Here is an 18,876-nt window from a genome sequence, read left to right on the forward strand (position 1 = left end):
TACAGAACCGTCACACTTGCACACAAATAATCACACAGCATCACAAGAGGCAGCTATAAACATTTCTTTATTGTAAAATCTGATATGTACATTCAGAGACAGAGGCTGGATATAGTTTTATTACACCATGTAAAAGAAACCAATTGCACTGTGCTTACCTTAGTCACCGTGGCAACCCCGTATCAAATAACAGATCATGAGGTGCCTTATAAAAACACAACCCGGTCATTTGTCTCATGATTCACACTACTGCCCCGTGTGTCTCGGAAACAAGCCGCGCTTAAAAAGGACTGTTATTACAAAACACAAATAATGCAAGAGGGGAATTATTACTATAGTTTCAATTTTGCATACAGAATCGCACTCTCTGATTTAGCAGGCACTAGAACCATTTCCCAGTCGTACGAGAGACACACGGAATGTGGGAAATATCAAGCACCGACAACAGCTGTTGTGTGTCTGCGTGCGTAGACCTCTTTACCCCAAATGGGAGGTGGGGGGGAGAAAGATAAAAAGAGAGAGATAGAAATGGGAAATAAGGGGAGAGAAGGGGAGGGAGAGAGAAAGAGAGAGTAGTTCAGGGGAAGAGAATTTGCAGGTCATTCTTCCCAGACCTCTCCTCTCAAAGTGCCGTGTCATCACCTAATCTGTTACACTGCCGCCAATACTTATCCACCGACATGGGAGGGTCCTATTACAGGCACTATGGACATACTACAAACACACACAGTGTCAATAACATGCACACGCACAAACACACACACACACACACACACACATTCTCTCAAACCTATAGAAAGGAGGTCAAAAATAAAGACTTTTAAAACACGAGTGACAAGTGCTTGTTTTGATCAAATGACACTGCAGGTCTGCACATTGAGACTGCAGGTCGTCATACTGCTAATGTTCCCGTGGGTGGGGGGGGGGTCTTCCCAGGATCCAGGATGAAATATTCAGTGAAGAGGAGTAGGTCTGGTCAGATACGCTTGGCTTGGGTTACACTCTCACAGGCTTGGCCTAGAGAAGGCAGTGCTACCTCACAGCCTGTCCTCACCCCCTCTTCCACCTCTCCACCCCTCCTCACTCCCACCCCAATCCTCTGGGATGCCACACAGATCCATTTTTCATGAGGCGCATTAATTAATAACCCCAAACCTGACCTCGTGTAGACCCTATGGGCTCCCCAGAGAGGGAAGAGGGGTTCCCAGTGAAAGGAGATCTAAACCACAACAAAAGGAGAGAATGGAGAGATATACTGTGTAACAGTAAGGGAGTGTGCCTGGGTTTATAAGAGCGAGTTTAAAACTGGGAGGAGAAATTTCGAGGGATGGCTGGGAGGAAGATGATAAAAGAAAAGAGAGAGAAAATGAAAGCAAGAGTGAAGAAAAAGGGGGACTGAGAGATGAAGAGAGAGGGTCTATTTCTAATGGCATCGGAAACCAAGAGGGATTTTCTTGTAAACTCTGGAGTAGTGTCCAGACCCTGCCATGGCTCCGGAGGTCAGCTACACTGCCTAACCCCACAGCCTGTTAGCATCTGACTGACACACACACACACACACACCTTAATGAGGAATTACGCCTACTCTCCCAAATCAGACTTTTGAATTCATATAAAAAGGAACTTCTGGTTACAGAGATTAGACAACACCAGACTCAGCAGTCATTAGACCACAAGGCACTTGTTTGGACGATGTCTAGACACAACACATATGCAGGCAAATCCCACACCCCCTCCCATACCATATTTTTTTAAATGAACGTTTGGGCATTTCAGACATCAACATACTTGCATCCAATAAATTCATCCCGTAGACCACAGAAGATTCAGATGATTCCATTATTGCCGTCGATCGATCAAACGTTCCTCCTCTCATCGTCCACCCCCCTCAGGAGTAGAAAGGACGTCCCTTCTCTGGCATCTGCATCCTGCTGAGCTGAGCCAGCTGTTTCGGGGAGGGGGGCACATCCTGCCTGTAGGGGCCCTTTGGTGGGACCAGGCCCGGGGCAGAGCCTGGGGCTGGAGTAGCATCCTTATGGGTCTGGAAGGAGCTGCTGGAGGGGCTCTCCTGCATGGGTGGCAGCCTGGCCTGGCTCTCCTGCTCCCTACGTCTCTGCTCCTGCCTCAGCAGCTCCTGGGTCTCCAGCATCACGCGGGCGTTGAAGCCTCCGCCCGCGCTCAGGTACCCGTTCCTGGGGGCGGGGCCGGCGCTGGGGGCGGGGCCACGGGAGCCCTGGTAGCTGGAGTAGCGGGGGTTTTCTTTGGCCGACTGGAAGGCGTCGCCGGGCGGGGGGGCCTGCTCCCACGTGCCTTGAGACCCGGCTCCGCGAGGCTGCCTGTGGGCAGGAGAGGAGCAGACCTAGGTCACGCACGGTACAGGCCTCGGTTCAGGCCTCACTTGCAGCTAACAGGCCTTCAGTATGAGGAGACAAGAAACTCCAGAGAGATGGTAAAGGAGCTCAGAGAGAGAGGGCGAGAGAGAGAGAGGATGAATGGAGGAAGCTTAAACGCCTGCAGGACTATTACTTCCAAAGCATCCACAGAAACAGGGCTGGCTTCATCCAGTCACCCCCCTCTCTCAGGAAATGCAGAAAACAGATTTCATGGCCAATACAACAGTAATGGCTGCTCTTGCTCCAAGTCTGCTCTGTACATTCTCAGGTGTGTCCCTTCCTGACTCACTCAGCTCACACACACACACACACACACACAAAAATCCCCAAATCATGCCTAATAGCCATCGTTGCACATCTTAGGCTAAAGTTGTGAGTGTGTGCTTGTGTGTGTCTGTGTGTGCTTGTCTGTGTGTCTGTCTGTGTGTGTGTGTGGCTACGAACACTGTGGCTCCATTTCAGGGATCCATTAGGGCAGAGGTGCCATGGAAAACCTGTGAAGCAGTCTTTTCAGTTCGGGTGCAAAAAGAAATCCCATTCACACCTCCGTGACCTCTTCACCGGCTTAAAAGGGTTTGGAGTTCAACCCAGTGTTCAGTCTGAACACAGACTGGGAGCATGCCAGACCTGCATGCCTGTAAGGAATTACACCCTCACCCCTCACACCCCCTCACCCCTCACACCCCCTCACCCCTCACACCCCCTCACCCCACACACCCTCACCCACACACACCCTCACCCACACAAACCCACACACACCCACACACACCCACACACACCCTCACCCTCACACACCCTCACCCACACACACCCTCACCCCTCACACACCCTCACCCCTCACACCCCCTCACCCCACACACCCCCTCACACCCCCTCACCCACACACACCCCCTCACCCCTCACACACCCTCACCCCTCACACCCTCACCCACACACACCCTCACCCCCCTCTCACCCACACACACCCCCTCACCCCCTCACACCCCCTCACCCCTCACACCCCCTCACCCCTCACACCCCCTCACCCCTCACACGCCCTCACCTCTCACACCCCCTCACCCCTCACACCCCCTCACCCCTCACACCCCCTCACCCCTCACACCCTCACACCCTCACCCACACAAACCCACACACACCCACACACACCCTCACCCTCACACACCCTCACCCACACACACCCTCACCCCTCACACACCCTCACCCCTCACACCCCCTCACCCCACACACCCCCTCACCCACCCACACACACCCCCTCACCCCTCACACACCCTCACCCCTCACACCCTCACCCACACACCCCCTCACCCACACACACCCTCACCCCTCACACCCCCTCACCCACACACACCCCCTCACACCCTCACCCACACACCCCCTCACCCACACACACCCTCACCCCTCACACCCCCTCACCCACACACCCCCTCACCCCTCACACCCCCTCACCCCTCACACGCCCTCACACCCCCTCACCCCTCACACACACCCCCTCACCCCAGCCTAGCTGGCTGCAGAGGACTCCTTATCTGTGGAACTGTCAGGTTTACTGTCTGTCACACACACAGAACAGGCACCATTAAGGAAATGACTTAATGCACCTGCAGATCAGGTCCACTCACCCCCTCCTCCATCAGACAGCAGTCTACGTCAGATCTGAGCGCAAGAATTTGAGTTTTAAAACCAAGGTTGACTTTAGTTTGAACCGGTCCAGCCTGTAGCTGTGTACGTCATATGGTGAAGCCCTCACCCAATCACAACAGAGCAGAACAGAACACTTCCTGGTCTCATCTTCTGCAGCTGTACTCAATTCAGAGTACAGCACTAAAAGGTTCCTATCCATGTTTTTTTCTTCACCATAAAACTTTGAGAGGGAGAGGAGAGAGGGAGGAGAGATGGAACTACACTAAACGTGGGACAGAACACAACAAACAGCCAGGAAGTCGGCTTATTGTGGCTGTGTGTGTCTCTCTGTGTGTGTGTTTGTGTGTGTCTGTAATGCTGCTGGTATCAATCGTCGTTCATCAACATCACAAACAGTCACACGTGTACACATGAGGGAGGAAAAAGCGAAGCAGTCAAATGTACCTAGATCTCAAGGGAGTTTTGTACAAACAAACTATTAATAATTAAAAAAAAACAATGGAACAATGTTTTGGTTGTCCTGGAGGAAGCCGAGTTGTTTTGGTTTACAGGAGGAATGTGGGTGTTTGGCAGAGTAGCTCTGAGTAGCTCAAACACATCACTGTTCAAAAACGGATCCGGACTGTTACAAGGGTTAATCCCCTCTCTCTCTCTGTCTCCCTCCCTCTCTCTCACTCCCCCTCTCTCACTCCCCCTCTCTCTGTCTCCCTCCCTCTCTCTCTCTGTCTCCCTCCCTCTCTCTCTCTGTCTCCCTCCCTCTCTCTCACTCCCCCTCTCTCTGTCTCCCTCCCTCTCTCTCTCTGTCTCCCTCCCTCTCTCTCACTCCCCCTCTCTCACTCCCCCTCTCTCTGTCTCCCTCTCTCTCTCTCTCTGTCTCTCTCTGTCTCCCTCTCTCTGTCTCTCTCTGTCTCCCTCTCTCTCTCTCTCTCTCTCTCTCTCTGTGTGTCTCCCTCCCTCCCTCTCTCTCACTCCCTTCCTCTGCCATCTCCCACCACCTTGTCTCTCCTCCTTTCCCTCTCTCATCTTTCTCACCTCCTGAAACTATCCTTTCAACTCGTCCCTCCCCCTCTCCCTCCCGCCTGCATACCTTCCGTGCCCAGACCCTGCTAATCCCGCTCCAATAACAAGGCTTCATTACAGAGACAGCGTGTGCCCTCACGGCCTCACTGCCTCATCTCCCAGCTACTGGCTAAGCCACGCTGTAATCTGATAGCAACTCCCGCTGGCCAGGAGGCCGGACCAGGAGGCCGGACCAGGGAACCGGGAAGGCATGTTTTCCCTGTTTTGTTTCTGCTCTCTCTTTCTCTCTCTCTCTTTCTCTCTCTCTTTCTCTCTCTCTACCTCTCTCTCTCTCTCTCTCTCTCACCATCTTTCTTCCCATTCTTCTTCCTCTCTCTCCTTTTTTTCTCTGGCTTGTCTCCCTGCCTGGGCTGTATGGATGACTGCCCTTACTTTCCATTTCAGAGTCATTACGTGTGGAGGGAGTAGGGGAGGATTGTGGGTATTAATCCGGGGAATGAGGTCCCAGATCCCGACTGCTCCTAATGAGCAGGCGTGTCCAAGCAGGGGCTCTGGTGGGTCCACTAGGGGTCAGGGGTCAGAGTTCAAGCCGGGCTGAGCCGACCCAGGCTAACTAGGGCTCTGGAAAATTACAGGGGAGGAATGCACATGCAGGGCCCGGCCTGATGGTCCTTTGACAGGCCACAGGAAGCTCTCCCAGAGGCATCCTGGGACGTCAGGTTGATGTCACCTCAAATAACACAAACAACAACTGTGAAGGAGATGTATGGATCGCTCCTGGCAACGCAACACGTATTGATTGGTTGTGTGTCTCTGTGTGAACCACAAATAAATCTATAGCTGTGGGCAGGAACATGACGTGTGGAGTCAGAGGAGGTCTGTTAGAGGCGGAAGGTAGACCACACACTGCAGACTAGTGCATCTGTGTCTGGAGAAGTAGAGGTTGGTTGGCTTGTGTTTGTTTGTTTCGTGCCCTGTTTCTCCCCAAACATGGAATTACACATCTCAGAAGACAAAGGCTTCTATGGGCAATAAAGCTATGAGTGGACCACACACACACGCGCGTGCACGCGCACACACACACGCACACACACGCATGCACAATATTCTGTCATTGTTTAAACAGACCATGTAGCAATTATCTGGAACACATTCCAACTCGGCGAAAAGTAAAATGAATTACCTTTCAACTATAATATCCTCCCTCTTAAATAACATTCTGTGATTTCATAACTGACTTTGGCTCGCCTTCAGCATTAAAAACTTAGGGAGAAAAAAAGGAAAAAAGAAAAACTATGTTTGAAGAAGTGAAGAAAGAGGAGCAGTCAGTCAAAGTGTATCTGCACAGCCTTCAGTTAAGATTTACTTTCTCTTTAAGTCTGTGAAGCTGAAGGCAGGTCGGCCTTTCTGATTTGCATCGGCTGAGAGCGATTAGTGAGAGATGTCGAAGTTAATCCAAACGTCTCTGTGAGACGGCAGGAAGTACAAACAGCCATTCCAAACGTGGAGCCCCAGGCTTCCAGATCTCAGATACAGTCAGCTTTATTGATATCTATGACAAACATGCAAAGTATATTTAAAAGGAGGGGGTGGTGGAGGGGTTGAAGTGACAGCTGGGAAACGCCATGTAGCCCGCGGATGGCAGGAAGCAGCCAAGATAAACTTCCTTTTAAAAGCAGGTTGGCAAGGCAGGCTGGTGTGAGTGCTTTGGAGGAGGTATGAAGTTTGATGAACGTGTCAAAGTCCCCACTTCCTCCTTGGGTCAACATTGACTCAACGCAGCTGAACATTCCTGACGATTGTATTAAATGATTGGATTTAAAGAGGCCAAAGAGCTATAATTTTCTAAATGTCTGGAGATAAGTCAAACAGTGCTTTGAAAACGTCTGACTTTGAGGGCTCAGACAGAGATCCGGAATCAGATCAACCGCCCAGAAGAGAAGACCAGGAAGAGAAGGTGAAGTTAAAAGAAGGCGACGGGAAGAGAGAGATACGACAAGAGAGCGAAGAGAGAGTGAAGAGAGAGCGAAACAGCCTGCAAAGAGGTGCACTCGAGTTGTGGAGGGGAGGAGGAGAGGCAGAGACAGAGAGAGAGAGAAAGAGAAGAGAGACAGAGAGAAGAATAAGAGAAGAGAGAGACAGAGAAGAGAGACATAGAGAGAAAGAGGAGAAGAAAGGAGAGAGACAGAGAAGAGAGACACAGAGAAAGAGACAGAGAGAGAGACAGAGAGAGAGAGATGGAGAGAGAGAGAATGGTTGACAGGACCCAGGCGAGGTGGTTCAGGCTGGTTACCGTGGCAGGGAGCAGTACTGTCTCTGGGCCTGCAGGAAGCTCTCTGTCTCTTCCTGTCTCTGTCTCTGGGCCTGAGACTCCACTGATACAGAGTGACGACCCGTCTGCATGCAGCCGCTCGTGTTGCTCTGGAACACACAGGACACACACACACACACACACACACACACACACACACAGTGTTGACAAGCATGATAATAGTTTCCAATGACACTGACACACACTCAAACCAGGGGAGGATGAAGGAGGGGGTGCAGCATTGTGCGACACCCTTAAACCAGCGCCGTGGGGAGAGAGGTCAGCGTGCTGGTAGGTGAGTGGTTACCTGGTGGAAGGTGTAGGTGGTGAGGGCTGGTGTTAATGAAGCAGAGCTCACATGACAGCCCTGACTTGAGAGCCTCATGATGACACCACAGTAGTGAATGAAGTACCCTGACCTGATGTGAGGCCTGACCAGGCAGAACCATTACCTCCTCCATCTACATCTCACACAGTCTCACACACACAGTCACACACACACACAGTCACTCACACACAGTCACACACACACACACACACGAAAGGTCTTGCTCAAGTACACACAAACACCTAAATGCAGAAGCAGTAAGTGAGTGTGCGAACTGCGTTCTCTCACCAGAGCGGTTGACTCGAGAGAATCAACCCCTGCTACACAAACCACAAAGCTAATGAGCTATCTGCTTTAAAAACAAGCCAATTATCCTCACAGCCAGGATAGTGCTTGTATCCTCACATAAGGAGTTGTAAGAGCTATTCCATCAAGTGGAAGCTGTGTTTACATGTCTTTAGAATCGGTGGAGGGATACTGTAACAAGGAGCTGTCTGTCAGCCTGAAAACTCTGTGTTTTTCCAATATGGCCGCCTCTCTCTCTCCCACTTGGACAGCTGCAATAATAGCACAATTACTTCCTCGCCCTCAAACCAAGCCAGCCCCCTCTCTCTCTGAGAAGGAATAACACTATTACACGTGTGTCAAATGAATCCAGACGAATGTTTCACATTTCACAGGAATAACAAATTTCTCCCGCTCAGAGTGCTTGGGCACACAAACTAATATGAGATCAACTAACGGGGGAGAGGAGGAATTATTTTATTGGGGCTAAAAGCGAATTCGAGAAAATAATTAGCCTTGCAGAAACAAACTTTTAATGCAATTAGAATGGGGGTGGATGTCTGTGAGTGTGTGTGTGTGTGTGTGTGTGTGTGTGTTTTCAGGGCCTTGAGCTCAGGTTCTCAAAGCCTGAGCTGATGTTCCACAGACGGAGATGACGCCATATAGAAGGTTCATGTGAAACGTCCGTGAGAATGAATCAGTCAGAGTAATGTCATTAACTGGGAAAGCCCAATCTGATTATTCAGCGCCGGGCTGGAATACGATGCCGTATAAAACATGACATTTGTTGAAATTCAATCAAAGAGACGCGGATATACGTAAAAAAAAATGTAATAACAGGAAAAATGATGTAAACATGACACGACTCCCCCCACCGCATTCCTTCAATGTCAAAGCGAAAAAAGAAGAAATCTGAAGGGGAAAAAACCCCACCTGTTCAAACATAAGAACGTTTAGGCTGAGAGGGGGGGAGGAAAAACAGTAATTAAGTGAATTATTTACAGCCATCAAACAATAAGAACCTGTAACAACCAGCTGGAGGAGAGGGAACCTGCAGACCTTCAAAACTAAAGCTGGAGCCAGAGACTGAGGAGATCCTGAAGGGAGTACAGCGGCAGGCGAGCCCTGCGCAGATATGAGAGGGGGGACGAGTCAGATCACACATGTGGCTGCCCTCCCTGTGCCCCTCCCTGTGCCCCTCCCAGTGCCCCTCCCAGTGCCCGTCCCAGTGCCCCTCCCAGTGCCCCTCCAAGTGCCCCTCCCAGCGCCCCTCCCAGTGCCCCTCCCAGTGCCCCTCCCAGCGCCCCTCCCAGTGCCCCTCCCAGTGCCCCTCCCAGCGCCCCTCCCAGTGCCCCTCCCAGCGCCCCTCCCAGCGCCCGTCCCAGTGCCCCTCCCAGCGCCCGTCCCAGTGCCCCTCCCAGTGCCCGTCCCAGTGCCCGTCCCAGTGTCCCTCCCAGTGCCCCTCCCAGTGCCCCTCCCAGTGCCCCTCCCAGTGCCCCTCCCAGTGCCCCTTCCAGCACTATTTACCCCTCAGCATGGGGAATAGCTTCCAGAGCTCCGGCTAGACCCACCTAACACAAACAGCCATATGGAAAACATTTCCCTGCTAATGGACCCGACTGTACACACAACTACAGACATGAAAGGGAAGTGGGAGAGAGGGAGGGAAGGAGGGAGGCGGGGAGAGACAGAGAAAGAGAGAGAGAGGAGATAGAGAAACAGACAGAGAAAGAGAGAGATAGAGAAAAAGAGAGAGAGAGAGAGAAAGAAAGAGAAAAGAGAGAGAGAGAGAGAGAGAGAGAGAGAGAGAGAGAGAGAAAGAGAGACACAGTAATGAATTCCCCTCCAACCCCCTCATCTAGAACTCATTTCACCAATTCATTACCAGCGGCAGCGCTCATCCATCTGTGGTGACGAGGGGAGGGCTGGAGGGCCAGGCTACGAGTGTGGTCCTCCACCACTTCCTCCTCTCCGTCCAGACAAACCCAACGGAGTGGGAGGTGTGTGTGTGTGTGAGGGGGGGCGCAGTGGTTTGGTTATCTCCACATCACAGTTAACTACTCCTACGCATCAACAAGCTGGACAAAACCTTTCAAAAGCAGCCCTTCCTAGCCTGTCTCAGCCTGGCCCAGCCTGGCCTGTCTTAGCCTAGCCTGGCCTGTCTTAGCCTGGCCTGTATTAGCCTGGCCTGGCCTGTCTTAGCCTGGCCTAGCCTGTCTTAGCCTGGCCTGGCCTGTCTTAGCCTGGCCTGGGCTGTCTTAGCCTGGCCTAGCCTGGCCTGTCTTAGCCTGGCCTAGACTGTCTTAACCTGGCCTATCTTAGCCTGGCCTAGCCTGTCTTAGCCTGGCCTAGCCTGTCTTAACCTGGCCTATCTTAGCCTGGCCTAGCCTGTCTTAGCCTGGCTTGCCTATCTTAGCCTGGCCTGTCTTAGCCTGTCTTAGCCTGGCCTAGCCTGTTTGAATGAATCTTTCAGACAGGTCTATTTTATGGTCCAACTCTTAACTAGAACTAGACCAGCTGGGTGTATGAGCAGGATAATGGGGAGGGAGATGAAACATGTTATGTAGAATAAGAGAACAGAGTAATCCACTTCTGTCTTCTGGCTCCAGCTGGCTCTCAACACCCTCCTGACAAGCACTATCTTATCTCTCCACAGAAACACCGCTCTGTAAGCACGCAGGCCATGATAAGGGGCTATGAATAGTGAGTGTGTTATCTGTGAATAACCATGACCATATATCTCACTTATAATCCATGTATTGTTCCAGTCATAGGGGCTGATGGTGACCTAACTCAAGCCTAGGCTGACAGACTTTGTACAAAGGTGTTGTACATCAAACCCTGACCTGACCTTGCCCTCTGGGATAGTCAAGTGACTTCACTTATAGAGGGCTTACGTCTCACATGACTGCATGGGAAAACAAACCCCACCATGTTCCCTACACATACAAAACACACACACACAGATGAAAACAAAACACACACACACAATTAAGTGATGCCCAAATCACACACCAACACACACACACCTTTTGAAAGCCTCGGTTGCATGGTGGCTGTGTTTCCTTCCGTACTGACTGTGTTAGAAAACGGTGCGGGTGGACTGACTGTAAAATCAAAGGGATTCTCCTGAATAAGGGCTTTATGAGGAGGAGGGAGTGTTTTTTATCCGGGGTAGGAGAACACCACTCAACTTCTTGTGTGTGGTCACACACACAACAGCCATACCCTCACAACCAACAACAAAGAGGGAGGGGGAAGGAGAGAGAGAGGGTGGGGGACGGAGAAGGTGGGGGACAGAGAGAGAGGCATCACAGTTTTAATAGAGTTTTAATCTGATGATACACATCTGGAAATCTCCTTTCCCTGCATGGTGGGAGGGAGACAGGAACATGCCTGGGCTGAACTCTCTCTCTCTCTCTCTCTCTCTCTCTCTCTCTCTCTCTCTCTCTCTCTCTCTCTCTCTCTAACCCTCTAGCCCTGTGATTCTTTCTCTCGTCCTGACTTTAGGATAGGTGCTCCTTGCAAAGTGAGCCCCATGACGCAGGCAGACCTAGATGATGTCAGTAAGTTACACTGCCGCAAAGCTAACAGCGTGTTCTCTAGTCGACACAAACTCAGACCTGTTTGTTTTCTCTGGAAGGTGACAGCAGGAGGTGGATCTGGAGCTACAGAGTGGGTGTTTAAGTCTGACTACCGAGGGCTAGGGCCGACCAAGCCCCCCTCCACACACACACACACACACACACACACACACACGTGTGGAGCTACAGAGTGTATTATGCTAGATCTCAACACACTTCATTTGTTGGTGAACAGATTTCTCTGGGCCTGTAGATGTACTTCTCTGCTGGTATGGACAGCCTTTCAACAGCAGACATAGAGATTTCAACAGCGTACATGGGGTGTCGTATAGCGCCATGGCTTCAGAGACAGCTCTTTAGATGTCCTCAATTTGAGTTCAAACGGCTCGAACATGGACAGCTTTGGCTGCGTGTGAGCTTCATCTGAACCAGTCGTGTTGTTCGAAAACCACGTTCTCACAGCGAAGGAACATGAAAGAGGGTTTAAAAAGCCCCACCCGCCCCCCTTCTCCTGGGACCTTCTTGGTGTTATTACTGCTGGAATAGCGAGTCTTTCAACAATGTCAACAATCAGGAGCAATTAGGAGCTCTGAGCCTGGCTGGCTAACAGCTAGCGTAGGCCTCCACTAGCCTAACACAGACAGACATTGTGACAACATTAGACAGAGCTAGGGGGCTTTGATCTATCGATAGGGCTAGCAGCGCTCGGTAAGCTAGGGGTAAATAAAAGCAGCTTGTTCTCTCTTGGGTGTGTGTGTGGTGTGTGGTGTGTGTGGTGTGTGTGTGGTGTGTGTGGTGTGTGTGTGTGGTGTGTGTGGTGTGTGTGGTGTGTGTGGTGTGTGTGGTGTGTGTGGAATATGAATAAGGAGGCTGGCTGAAACTACCTGCTGAAGCACTGAGCACGCTCGGATGAAGATGGGTCGAGTGTAGACCATGTGAGCGGTGGTGCACTGGCGGTTTGAGTGTCAGTTCAGAGTAACACTACACAGAAAGCCACTGGAACGAGGATTCCTGTTCTCACGGAGGGACATTCTGGCAAAGGGAGAACAAATAAATGGACGCCGCATATTTCAGCGAGGCTAGGTCGACACGTTGACCCGTAGTATAGGAAGCAGAGCTATTCCACGCGGTAATTATCCTGTCATCTGCTCCCATTCGCTCCAAGCCTCGCAGGAAACCACTGGACAGGTCATCGTGTTTGTCCCAAACCATTACATCGCAAAGACACACAATTATTTGACCTTTGACCCCGTGTGAGTCAGTTCCCAGCCAGCCAGACTGTTGGAGGCCCTCTCTGTGGTTGTTTATAGCAGAAGGTAACGGGATCACTTCTGACCCCTTCAAGGGGAACGACAGACTTGGTAACACACAGTGACATCGTAGGAAAACATCAAGATGGGGCGTTCGTACAGATGATGTTCAGAAGTATGTGTGTTCAGTTTGCCTGAGAGTAAAACTAATTACCCACCATAAAAGTCATGTAAAGTATGGTACTGAACTACAGTTCAACTCAATACAGTTTGACTTTTCACACACAGTGGGTAAAGTAAGAGATGTCATTTCTCAATAATAAAAAGGAATTAACTTGATTACATTTTGCAATTAAAAATCAACACAAATCCCACTGCAGTCTGAGATCAATCAAAACGGGTAAAAAAAGCGATATGTTGTACAAATTTAATTAAAAATCCTTTTTTTAATTAAGTCTGTTGAAGGTGAAAAAGTGTGGCTGTGATTTCACAATCACTCTGATGAATTTTACTGACTGCAGCTGTGAGTATCAAAGCTGTCGCTCTCTGACTGTCCTCACTCCTCCCAGAGGTTCACTGTAAACCAGCACTGCTCAAATGACCGTCCCTCTGTCATAAGGCCCAGGCTTTCTGGGTGCAGGGGTGGAGGGGAGGAGGGGGTGGGTGGAGGGGTGGAGGGGGTGGGTGGAGGGGGTGGAGGGGAGGAGAGGGTGGGTGGAGGGGGTGGGTGGAGGGGGTGGAAGGGAGGAGAGGGTGGGTGGAGGGGTGGGTCACACACTCACCCAGGACTGCTGTCTCTGCTGCAGGTCGAAGCTGTAGGTGTGTCTCCTCTCAGCAGGCTCCTCCTCTTCCTGTCTGGCAGCCTGGAACTCATGCCTCAGCATGTGTATCCGGTCATGGTTGCTAGGCGCCACGTGACTGCTGTGTAACAGAGAGAGAGAGAGAGAGAGAGAGAGAGAGAGAGAGAGAGAGAGAGAGAGAGAGAGAGAGAGAGAGAGAGAGAAAAGGGAGAGAGAGAGAGAGAGAGAGAGAGAGAGAGAGAGAGAGAGAGAGAGAGAGAGAGAGAGAGAGAGAGAGAGAGACAGAGAGAGAAAGTCAGAACGAGAGTTAAATGAGAGAATAAAATGTCATTCAAGACAGCACTGAGCATTGCAAAACCACAGTTGATGATTTGCGCGTCGCTCCCATCCTGGAAAAAGTACCCGACACTGAAGCGATGAAGCAAAGTGAAGTGCTCTCTTAGAATCCATACCCCAGCGACCAGGCAGAGTGAGGCCAGCTCAAGGTCTGCTGCTAAAACCTCCCTGTTCCATTCAAACACCAGATGACGGAGCGGAGGTAAGGAGGGGAGGGAGGTAAGGAGGGGGAGGGAGGTAAGGAGGGGAGGGAGGTAAGGAGGGGGAGGGAGGTAAGGGGGGGAGGGAGGTAAGGAGGGGAGGGAGGTAAGGAGGGGAGGGAGGTAAGGAGGGGAGGGAGGTAAGGAGGGGGAGGGAGGTAAGGAGGGGAGGGAGGTAAGGAGGGGGAGGGGTGAGGGGGAGGGAGGTAAGGAGGGGAGGGAGGTAAGGAGGGGGAGGCAGGTAAGGAGGGGAGGGAGGTAAGGGGGGGAGGGAGGTAAGGAGGGGGAGGGAGGTAAGGAGGGGAGGGAGGTAAGGAGGGGGAGGGAGGTAAGGAGGGGAGGGAGGTAAGGAGGGGAGGGAGGTAAGGAGGGGGAGGGAGGTGAGGGGGAGAGGGAGGTAAGGAGAGGGAGGGAGGTAAGGAGGGGGAGGGAGGTAAGGAGGGGAGGGAGGTAAGGGGGGGAGGGAGGTAAGGAGAGGGAGGGAGGTGAGGGGGAAGGAGGTAAGGAGGGGAGGGAGGTGAGGGAGAGGGAGGTAAGGAGAGGGAGGGAGGTAAGGAGGGGGAGGAGGGGGTAAGGAGGGGGAGGGAGGGGGGTAGAGGGGGAGGGGGGTAAGGAGAGGGAGGGAGGTAAGGAGGGGGAGGGAGGTAGAGAGGGGGAGGGAGGTAAGGGGGGGAGGGAGGTAAGGAGAGGGAGGGAGGTAAGGGAGAGGGGGGTGAGAGAGCCTAGGGGAGGGAGGTAAGAGAGGGGGAGAGGGAGGTAAGGAGGGGGAGGGATGGTAAGGGGGGGAGGGAGGTAAGGAGGGGAGGGAGGTAAGGGGGGAGGGAGGTAAGGGGGGGAGGGAGGTAAGGGGGGGAGGGAGGTAAGGAGGGGGAGGGAGGTAAGGAGGGGGAGGGGGGTGAGGGGATGGAGGGAGGTGAAGGAGGGATGGAGGGAGGGGATGAGGGAGGGAAGGAGGTGAGGGGGAGGGAGGTAGAGGAGGGGGAGGGATCTGAGGAGGAGGGGGTACTAGGGGGGGAGGGAGGTAAGGAGAGGGAGGGAGGTAACGGGGGGAGGGAGGTATGGAGGATGAGGGAGGTAAGGGGGGGAGGGAGGTAAGGAGAGGGAGGGAGGTAAGGGGGAGGGAGGTAGAGGAGGGGAGGGAGGTGAGGGGGGGAGGGAGGTAAGGAGAGGGAGGGAGGTAAGGAGGGGGAGGGAGGTAATGAGGGGGAGGGAGGAAGGAGGGGAGGGAGGTAAGGAGGGGAGGGAGGTAAGGAGGGGGAGGGAGGTAAGGGGGGGAGGGAGGTAAGGAGAGGGAGGGAGGTAAGGAGGGGGAGGGAGGTGAGGAGGGGGAGGGAGGGAAGGGAGGGGGGTGAGGAAGGGAGGAGGGGGAGGGGGGAGGGAGGTAGGGAGGGGAGGGAGGTAAGGGGGGAGGGAGGTAAGGAGGGGGAGGGAGGTAGAGGGGGGAGGGAGGTAAGGAGGGGAGGGAGGTAAGGGGGGAGGGAGGATGAGAGAGGGGAGGGAGGTAAGGGGGGAGGGAGGTAAGGAGGGGGAGGGAGGTGAGGAGGGAGGGGGGTAAGGAGGGGGAGGGAGGTAAGGAGGGGGAGGGAGGTGGGAGGGGGAGGGAGTGAGGGGGAGGGAGGAAGGAGGGGGAGGGAGGTAAGGAGGGGGAGGGAGGTAACGAGGGGGAGGGAAGTAAGGAGGGGAGGGAGGTAGGAAGGAGGGAGAGAGGGTAAGGAGGGGGAGGGAGGTAAGGAGGGGGAGGGAGGTAAGGGGGGGGAGGGAGGTAAGGAGGGGGAGGGAGGTAAGGAGGGGGAGGGAGGTAACGAGGGGGAGGGAAGTAAGGAGGGGAGGGAGGTAAGGAGGGGGAGAGAGGGGGCTTCCCCTGAGCACCATTGTAGGTGACACATTTCTCCTCTCCTTCTAGACCGGGGTAGAACGTGGGGTCTTGGCTGTCCGAGCAGCCATTAAACACTGGGCCGCTGAAGTCTCATCTCCACCCCCTTCATCAGGGCCTTTGAGAGGCCTGTCAATAGGAATCAATACCCTCCCCTCAACCTCATCAGGCTGCAGCTTTTATCACCGCCGGCAGAAACACTGCCTGACAAGCCACATCATTATGATAAGACAACCGGCTTGATAATAAGGATGTTTTATGCATGCCTGAACGAGAGAGAGAGGAAGGAGAACAGGAAAGAGTGGGCGAGAGTGAGAATGAGTGGAAGAAAACAAGAACATAGAGAAAGAAAGGGAGGAGAGACAGATAGCGAAAGAGAGGAGGGGAAGAGAGAAGGTGAGAGAGAGAGAGAGAGAGAGAGAGAGAGAGAGAGAGAGAGAGAGAGAGAGAGAGAGAGAGAGAGAGAGAGAGAGAGAGAAAGAAAGAGAGGAGTAAGATGGGGGCTTCAAGCAGGTACAAGATGAAGACGAAGATGGACGTTTGTCACCTTCAAACTGTCAACCCTGTCCCTTTCTGTTTCTCTGACCTGCCAGGCTGCCAGTTAGCCAGCCAGTAAGTCAGTCAGCCAGCCAGTCAGCCAGCCAGTCAGCCAGTCAGTTAGCCAGCCAGCAAGTCAGCCAGTCAGTTAGCAAGCCAGCAAGTCAGCCAGTCAGTTAGCCAGCCAGCAAGTCAGCCAGCCAGTCAGCCAGCCAGTAAGTCAGCCAGTCAGCCAGCCAGTTAGCCAGTCAGCCAGCCAGTTAGCCAGTCAGTCAACCCATCCACGGGTCCTGATTGCTCATTTAAACCCAGAGGTGCCTGGGCACAATTACAGCCAATAATTGCAGATTACAGTGAAGTACAACCTTGTGATGATAATGGACACAAGCACACTGGTGCTGCCAATCACCCTTCATTAAAAGCCCGCTTAGCAGCACCTCATAAAGAACAGAGGGAGCAGGAAACACATTCACACATCTCCTTTCATGGTCCCATCCAAATCAATTGTACTAGCTATACCCTGTATGATTTCGATATGTATGTGTGTGTGTGTGTGTGTGAGAGAGAGAATGACGGCTCCCTTAATAGTCCTTCGTGTTCACTTCTATGAATGAGGGCTATTAAGCAGTTCATTGGCGTGTGATCGTGTGCTTTAAGTGCAGTGGAAGGGAGAGGAAGGAGCTAACATGCTATCTGTTATTATCTCAGCAAAGTGTTTTCCACTGGCACAAAAACACCATCATGTCATCACATTACGAGTCACGTTCAACATAGACCTCTACCTCGGAGGAAGGGGCGGGCGGAGGGAACGTTTAGGATAACGACTGACGAGGAACACAGCACGCTTTTTGTCCAGCATACAAACGCTTTTCACCTCCAGTCTTTTTAAAATGAGTAACGTTGACTTTGTCCTCCATGGATCAAACGATCAGCTTCATGTGTAGATGAGTGCACGTGTGTGTGGACGCCTCCAGCAGAGTGGAGAGGGTCTGCTTCCAGCCTGTCAGACCCTCTCACACATCCTCAGCTGACAGACACCAGCGTGAAACCAGGAGAGATAGGACCACATCTGCCAGCGCACGCATGAACCAGACCGTGAGCTCACCACCAAACCTGCCGTGACACCGTGGGAGGGGGTGTCGACACGCCCGTCGTCCACGCTCGTAGCATGACGGAGTGGGCAGGTGTGGCGTATCGTGATTGGTCGAGAAGGGCTGGGGTGGACTGATGCTGGAACTGGAGGGTATGCAATCAGCTTAATCCTTCTGGCCGGTCAGAGGGGGAGAGGGGCTGTCTCACTCCAAACAAACAGACCTCGTAAATCCTCCTTCACCCCCCCCCCCTCCCCCCTGCGTTACCTCCCCCCCCCCCTTTCTGACCTTTCAGAGGTCAGCGCTTCCATCAGCACCTCTGGAGTCTGCAGGATCACCAGAGCTCAGCTGGGAGTTCAGCCGCAGGGGTCACCAGCCCACCAGCCCTGCCTGCCTGCCCACCAGCCCAGAGCCCTGCCTGCCTGCCCACCAGCCCACCAGCCCTGCCTGCCTGCCCACCAGCCCAGAGCCCTGCCTGCCTGCCCACCAGCCCAGAGCCCTGCCTGCCTGCCCACCAGCCCAGAGCCCTGCCTGCCTGCCCACCAGCCCAGAGCCCTGCCTGCCTGCCCACCAGCCCAGAGCCCTGCCTGCCTGCCCACCAGCCCAGAGCCCTGCCTGCCCACCAGCCCAGAGCCCTGCCTGCCTGCCCACCAGCCCAGAGCCCTGCCTGCCCACCAGCCCAGAGCCCTGCCTGCCTGCCTGCCCACCAGCCCTGCCTGCCCACCAGCCCTGCCTGCCTGCCTGCCCACCAGCCCTGCCTGCCTGCCCACCAGCCCAGAGCCCTGCCTGCCTGCCCACCCAGGGCAACTCCAACCACCACCCCCCCTTCCTCCACCACACCAACCTCTAACCTCCACCACACCACCCTCCAAGTGTCGACTGAGTGGATATGGTGGGGGGATAGTTTCCTATCCTAACAGTGTGTGTGTAGGCTGTAGGCTGAAGCAGTATGGGGGGGGGGGGGTGGTGGTGGTGGTGATAATGACAGAAGTTTTTAGACAGAGAAGCTCCGCTCAGAGACAAGATCTTCAGCAAATTAAAGCAAAATGGCAGCATGGAGCTGTCTGGAAGCGGGGCGGGGATGGAACGCTGGCTGGATTTGTCACGGCAGTTCAAAGGAGGCCCACGCTATCCAGAGGATCTGCCCCTGCTACTCACCACACACCCAGTGGGACTGATCCCAGATGATGAGTTTCTTGGAGGGCACTCTCAATGTGAAGCTTCAGT

General features: G+C 53.3%; 1 protein-coding gene across 4 annotated transcripts in view; it reads right to left on the minus strand.

The window, feature by feature from the left end:
- Positions 1-51: 51 nt before the first annotated feature.
- LOC146274693 (partitioning defective 3 homolog) overlaps positions 52-18,876 on the minus strand; it is a 267,396-nt gene continuing 248,571 nt past the window's right edge. For all 4 annotated transcript variants that reach the window (XM_084702755.1, XM_084702750.1, XM_084702751.1 and 1 more), the window contains 3 exons: positions 13,595-13,733; positions 7,348-7,475; positions 52-2,336 (listed from right to left, as the gene is read on the minus strand). In XM_084702755.1, the coding sequence (XP_084558881.1) occupies positions 1,889-2,336; positions 7,348-7,475; positions 13,595-13,733 (715 nt within the window). In that variant the 3' untranslated portion in view covers positions 52-1,888. The remainder of the gene's footprint in view (positions 2,337-7,347; positions 7,476-13,594; positions 13,734-18,876) is intronic.

This window comes from Hypomesus nipponensis, chromosome 8, assembly GCF_054491055.1.
Source record: "Hypomesus nipponensis isolate SF chromosome 8, ASM5449105v1, whole genome shotgun sequence".
NCBI classification, from domain to species: domain Eukaryota; kingdom Metazoa; phylum Chordata; class Actinopteri; order Osmeriformes; family Osmeridae; genus Hypomesus; species Hypomesus nipponensis.